The sequence below is a fragment of the Callorhinchus milii genome, unplaced genomic scaffold, assembly GCF_018977255.1.
Source record: "Callorhinchus milii isolate IMCB2004 unplaced genomic scaffold, IMCB_Cmil_1.0 Scaffold864, whole genome shotgun sequence".
NCBI classification, from domain to species: Eukaryota; Metazoa; Chordata; class Chondrichthyes; order Chimaeriformes; family Callorhinchidae; genus Callorhinchus; species Callorhinchus milii.
Genome location: NW_024705605.1, coordinates 22,974 through 29,419, shown reverse-complemented (window position 1 = coordinate 29,419; position 6,446 = coordinate 22,974). Strand labels below are relative to the sequence as shown.

The window sequence follows — 6,446 nt, the reverse complement described above, 5'->3', positions numbered from 1 at the left end:
AAGACACATTTCCAGATTGTCTGGGACTTTCACTGCCAATTCTCCAGCCCATACGCCCACATCCTCACTTTCACCTCCCTCTGCCGCTTCACACCCAACCGTTTGAATGTGCCTTTGCCCACAGAGGTGGTGAGGTAAGCTGGTTCTGCTTGAGCTGAACTGGCTCCAAGGTGACATTTGTTTGCTAACCAGGCAGCTCCACAGAACAGCTCCTCCTTGCTGATGCACAATAAATCAGGGCGAGCTGCAAACACTGACACAGCAGGCTGATATACCAGAAGTCACCTTGTTTCCAGTAGAGTCACTAAGCAGCTTGAGTGTGTTGCAATCAACGAAAAGGACCAGTTCAAGTTAAATATTTTTTTAATTGTATGGACTCTCCTTCCATACGTTATCAAAGAACCTTTGACCAACTTTCAAGAATATTGCCACCTGCCTAAAACATGCAGTATAAATCACTAGCGGTATGTACAGTTGATCACTTTTGCGATCAGAACCGATGGCCCAGATATCACGTCTTACGCCAATAAGACCAATATATCTATTGTCACAACCCCACCTTAATTTTCAATTGCCCGCTGTGCCACTCTCCTGAACTCCAGCTACAACTAAGCAAATGATCAGATTCTCTGTCCATGTACTCACAGCCAACTGTTTCACACACCCATCAATCCAGTCATTGCCTGATCTATACTAGTATCTGGAGCTTGATAATGGATTCGAGGTCGAGCCAGACCACTCTGATTGTCTCCAGTACTGTTTCCTGACCAGGTGCGCCCACATGTGCAGTGTGAGGATTATTATTGTCGAGATCAGGAGCTGAAAGCTCCAGCCTGATGTTTATGAGTGAAACGTGACTTATGCAGACTTTACTTTGTTCAAATTTGCTCCGCATTCGCTCACAGACACAACAGTCCCTTGACAATCGATCGCGAGAAACGTTTGAGCCGTGGGCCCAGTGTGATAGATGTTATATAAATTGCAAAATGTATTGTATCACGACAGAGATTATAAAAGGTTCAGACTGGTGGCCATCACAGACAAACACAGGACTTGGTTCGGTGTTTCTTCCTCATTAGTCTGTCACCCGGCAGATTCTCAGAGGGTCACAGTTTTTACCTCCATAATTCAGACTCGGATTGAAGAAAGGATAAAGATTGTCAGTGAAACGCTGGGTGAAAGTGTGTAGATGAGACATGTTATCAGCGTTGTAAAATGTCACCTGTCCCCCTCATAGTCCAGGTAAACTCCCAGCTTCCTGGGTCTCTCTCTCAGGGGCAGGCGGGTGGGAGGTGAGGTCAGAGCTTTATATTCCTTCCCGTTACTCAGACACACTGCCCAGAATCCATCCTCTGGTGACGCTGTGATCTTTCCTTTCCTTTGACAGACTCTCTGGCCAATCCCACTGTCCACTCAGTCTTGTTAGCAACCTGCACCTCCCAGTAATGTCTCCCCGATGTGAAGCCCTCAGACCCCAGGACAATGACATATTTACTAAACATCTTCGGGGAGTGAGAGATCTTCTGCCATGTGTCTCCGTGCCTCACGCTGGTCAGGTCCTCAGACAGGATGAGGTCGGGATGGGCTGTTTCAGGATCCAGAGTTAGAGAAGCCGGAGCTGAGAGAGAGAAACAAGACAAAGTGGGGTTAGGGACATGTGGGAGCTCCGACGTGCGTGAACACATCTACCCCTGGGAAAACAATCCAGCTCAAAGGTTCACAGTCTGTGTTAGTGTGTGTGTGTGGTGGGGTGTGCAGGATAGCTTTACGTCTGATTGTATGTGACTGAGTGGAGTATGTGTGTGAGGAACCTGTTTGTCAGCTGTGTGAGGGGTGTAAGGTAAGTTGTGTGTGTACCATGTGTGTGTGAGTTGTATGTTGGTCTGAGGTGTATGTGAGCAGCATTTGAAGAATGTTATGAGGGTTGCCTGTGTAAGCTTATGTGTGTGAGGAGATTATGTGAGGTGTGTGTGAGAGTTGTTGAGAGGAGTGTGTGTGTGAGAGTGTGTGAAGTTTGTGTGTGTGTGAGAGCTCTTCTTGAGAGGAGTGTGTGTGTGGCGAGTGTGTGAACGTTTGTGTGTGGAGTGTGTGTGAGTGGTGTTTCACAGATGCATGTGTGTGGTGGTGGGTGAGTCGTGTGTGTGAGGGGTGTGTGGTGTGTGTGAGGGTGTGCGTGAGATGCGTGTGTTTGGTGCGTGTCTGATATGTGTGTGTGAGATGTGTGTATGTGAGAGTTGTGTGCATGACGGTGTGTTTGGTGGTGTTTGTGTGATGTTTGTGTTTGCGGTGTGTGTGAGAATATTGCGTGAGGGAGCTTTGTGTGTGAATTGTGTTTGAGTGTTATGTGTATCATTGGCGTATGTGAAATGTGCGTGTTTGAGTGGTGTTTGTAAGAGGTGTGTGTGAACGATGCGTGTGCAAGAGATGTGTGAGAGAGGTGCGCAACGTAAACAGTGTGTATGTGAGAGGTTTGTGCTTGAGGGTTGCTTGTGATGTATGGTGGAGGGGTTTGATCTGTTTTCGTGTGAGGCTGAGCTGCCTGTGACCAAGTACAAATGGCCTTATTAAAATAATAATAATTTGGTTACTTCAATCCACGATTGTTTATGGGACTGTTTGTGGGACGCTGCTCTGTGCAATTCGCTGCCGCGTTTCACCCATAAAATGTACAATCAATTCACTTTACAGTGTATTCTATGAAACGCTTTGAGACGTCCAGAAGACATGAAAAGGGCAATGTCAAATGCAAGGATTATTCTTATTCTTATTTTGTGAGTGGTTTGTTGGAGGTGTGTGTGTGAGGGGTCTGTATGAGTTGGGTGCGTGATTGATAGTATGAGATGTGTTTGTCTGAGATATGTGTGTGATGAGTGTGTGTGAGGTGTGTGTAAGAAGTGAGTGTTTGAGGGGTGTGAGTGTGTGGGTTGTATATATGTGATAGAGGTATGTGTGTGGGTGTGTGTTTGTGAGGTGTGTGCAAGTGGTGTGTGTGATCTGTGTGCCTGAGGTATGTTGTGTGGGTGCATGCGTGAGTTGTGAGCGAGGCGAGTGTGTGAGGGTTGTGTGTGTGACATGTGTGAGGGTTGGATGTGTGTGCGTTGCGTGAGTGACGGTTGTGTCTGTGAGGGTTGTGCATGTCAGTTGTGTTTTTGAGAGGGTTGTGTGTGTGTGAGGCGTGTGTTTGTGTGTGTGTGTGAGGCTTTTGTGTTTGTGCTGGGTATGTGTGCGTCTGAGGGAGTGTTGAATATGTATTGGCGAATGTAGTACTATTGAGACGTCTTCAGGATGAGAATGGGAGACACCTACCTGGGCTGATGCCGTGTATCATGTGTCTCCAGGTTGTGTACTGTATAGGCCCATTGTATATCCCCACAGGCAGCTCAGCCTCACACACTGACAGATCAAACCCCACGTCACTGACCCTGAAATAAAAGACGGTCACATTATAAAGTGAAACTCCACCTTATGGTTGGTTTCTGGACTGAATTTTGGGATAATTGGTGAAGATAATTTCCTACCTTCTGTTGCCAGCAGCTTCCTCCTCATGAAATCAAACAAAAATAGAAGTCAGCTCACACTGAGACAACCACAGCAACAAATTCTCATTGCACAGCGTCTCTCACATCCCAATTTAAATCATTGATCACTTTATCGATCACAATTAGATTGTCCACTACAAACTGTGTGTAACTGTGACTGAACTAACATAACATAGCAAAACATAACATGTAAGAGCAGTAGTAGGCCATTCGGCCCTTCGAACCTGCCCCGCTATTCAACCAAGCTGATCTTCTAATCTACCTCCAGCTAATAACCTGACCATGTCTTTTTCCCACATCCCTTCATCCCTTCAGCAATATGAAATCTATATAGCTCAGTCTTGAATACGTTCGAGGACTGAGTGTCAATAGCCCTTTGGGTAGCGAGTTCGATACATTCACCACCCTGTGACTGATGAAGCTCTTCCTCACTCATTGCGAAAGGTCTGCCTATGCTTTTAAGGATCTGACCCCTGGTTTTAGTTCTCCAACCAGCGGAAACATTCTCCCACTATCTACTCTTTCATGCCCTTTCTGTAAGATCCCTTCTAATTCTTTTATAATCTGGAGAATATAGATCCAAGTTGGTCAGCCTACCCTCGTAACTCATCTCCTTCGTCCCTGGCACTAACCTAGTAAATGTAAGCTGCACCCTTCCAAGGGAATTACGTCCTTTCTTAAATGAGGAGAACAAAACTGGACACAGTATACCAGGTGTGGTCTCACCAGGGCCCTTTGCAGCTGCAGCAAGTCTTCCCTACTCTTATCCTCTAATCCTTTCATAATGAATGCTATCATACCGTTTGACTTCCTAATCGCTTGCAGCACCTGCAGACTAACATGCTATGATTGGTGTACAAGGCCACCCAAGTCCCTCTGGACGCGAACACATTCTAATCTCTCCCCTTCTAAAAAATAAGCCGCTCTACTGATTTTGCTACCTAGTTGGATGACTTCTCACTTCCCCATATTACACTTCATCTGCCACCTACCTGCCCAATCAGCTAACCTATCTATGTCTCGCTGCATTTTTTTAATGTCGTCCCCTGTGTTGACACTTCCTCCTAGTTTTGTTTCATCCGCGAATTTATATATATTAACTTCGATGTCCTCATCTAGATCGTTGATGTAGATTGTAAATAGTTGAGGCCCATTGACGATCCTTAAGGCATACCACTAGTCACATCCCGCCAATCCGAAAGGGACCCGTTTATCCCTCCTCTTGGTTTGCTTAACTTTAACCATTCCAGAATCCACGTTAATATGCTCCCCCCGATTCCATGGGCCCTAATCTTTTGGAATAACCTTTTATGCGGCAACTTATCGATTGCGTTCTGGAAGTCCAAATAGACCACATCCACTGATTCACCCTTATGCAGTTCACTGGAAATGTCCTCCAAAACTTTATGAGGTTTGTTAAAGATGAGTTCCCTTTTGTAAAGCCGTGTTGACTTGGCCTAATTGTATTGTGTTCCCCTAAATATCGCACTACCACATCCTTAAACAACGATTCTAATATTTTCCCTATCGCTGATGTGAGACTAACTGGACTATAGTTCCACAATACATTATACATTATAATGTACGACTACAAAAAATGTCATCTCTTTACCTGAAGGAAGGTGAGAGCGTCCTTTAGCATCTGCGTCTGTAAGTCGGAGATTTCTTGTTGAACAGAATCTAATTTGCCCTGAATCTCTCGCAGATTTTTCTCCATTCGGTTTAAAATCTCCTCCTCTCGCTGTCTGAGATCTCGCATCACTCGCTGCTCTCTGTCACTCAGACTCTGGTGCATTTTAGCAAACTCAGCCGTGACGTGGGTCTGTAAACTGTTCACCTGTTCCTGCAAATGTCAGACATCCAACCATGTACACACATTAAACAGAGACACTGAGACATCACACCATGTACACACAGTGACCAGAGACACAGATATATCACACCGTTTACATACAGTGACCAGAGACACTCTGACAGCCCAGCCTTCAGCCCCGGCACAACTCACCTTAACTTTTGAAATATTTTCTCTCTGTTGGGCTTCGGTTTGCAGAGCAGTTTCCTTCCTCTGTGTGAGAGAAGCTAAGGAGGATTTCACTTGATCCTGGAATAAACGCAAAGAATAAAAGTTTGAGATGAAAATATGACGGGGCAATAGAATTAAACCCTCTTGAGGGCATCATTACCTTGTAGATATCAGCAGCTTCGTCAATGGGAAGGAAGCTGTGACCTCGGTGTTTTTTCACATCTTTGCAAATGGAACAGATCAATTTCTTGTCAGTTTCGCAGAACAGCTTCAATTCCTCCCGGTGTTCCTCACACTGACGTTTAACCGCAGTCTGTGTCGGGTCCAGACTAAATTCTCGAGCTTTCTCCACCATTTTGGCCAAGGACCGATTAAGCTTAAGATTCTTCTGAGCAATAACTTGGCGATATTCCGCACAGCAGTTTTTTCCCTGCTTTTCCCAACTCCGGGTGATACAGGAGCGACAAAATGTGTGGCCTCAATCGAGGCAAACAGGATCTTTAAAGAATTCCAGACAAATGGCGCAGTTTAGCTCCTCGGGCAGACGCTGGACATGTTGTCTCGAAGCCCTGATCACCCGGAGTCTTTCCGTTCCAAACTGCTTCAGTCTCAGTGTTTTTATGCTGTGTGTCCCCCACCCTGTGACAGTGTTCACTTCACTCTGATTCACACGGCTTTAAGTGAGTATCCAGGATTGTGAATAACGCCCAAGATTTGGACGATAGAAATATTTGATGTAGAAATGGACCAAAGTTCACCAAAGAACAGGTCCAATGTGGGCGAAGAGTCAAAGGGCGAAGATTAGAATCCCAGTAAAGATAGAACCAGGAATAGACACAGAGAGCAATAATCCCGATCCTTCTCCTGAACACTTGGACATTCCC

The 6,446-nt window shown here is 45.6% G+C and overlaps 1 protein-coding gene across 1 annotated transcript; it reads right to left on the bottom strand.

Moving 5' to 3' along the window:
* Positions 1 to 1,325: 1,325 nt before the first annotated feature.
* Positions 1,326 to 5,977, bottom strand: LOC103174125 (zinc-binding protein A33-like). Its single transcript, XM_042346482.1, has 6 exons — positions 5,723 to 5,977; positions 5,545 to 5,640; positions 5,152 to 5,382; positions 3,519 to 3,541; positions 3,307 to 3,422; positions 1,326 to 1,618 (listed from the first exon to the last, which is right to left on the bottom strand). The coding sequence occupies exons 1-6, from the start codon at positions 5,915 to 5,917 to the stop codon at positions 1,326 to 1,328; spliced, it is 954 nt and encodes a 317-aa protein (XP_042202416.1). The 5' UTR covers positions 5,918 to 5,977.
* Between the last annotated feature and the right edge of the window lie 469 nt (positions 5,978 to 6,446).

Coding starts and splice junctions, on each gene's coding strand:
- LOC103174125 (XM_042346482.1), bottom strand. CDS start 5,917: ATGGTGGAGAAAGCTCGAGAATTTAGTCTGGACCCGACACAGACTGCG. Junction 5,383..5,544: donor AAAATATTTCAAAAGTTAAG/GTGAGTTGTGCC, acceptor TGACATTTGCAG/GAACAGGTGAACAGTTTACA. Junction 3,423..3,518: donor GAAGCTGCTGGCAACAGAAG/GTAGGAAATTAT, acceptor CTTTTATTTCAG/GGTCAGTGACGTGGGGTTTG.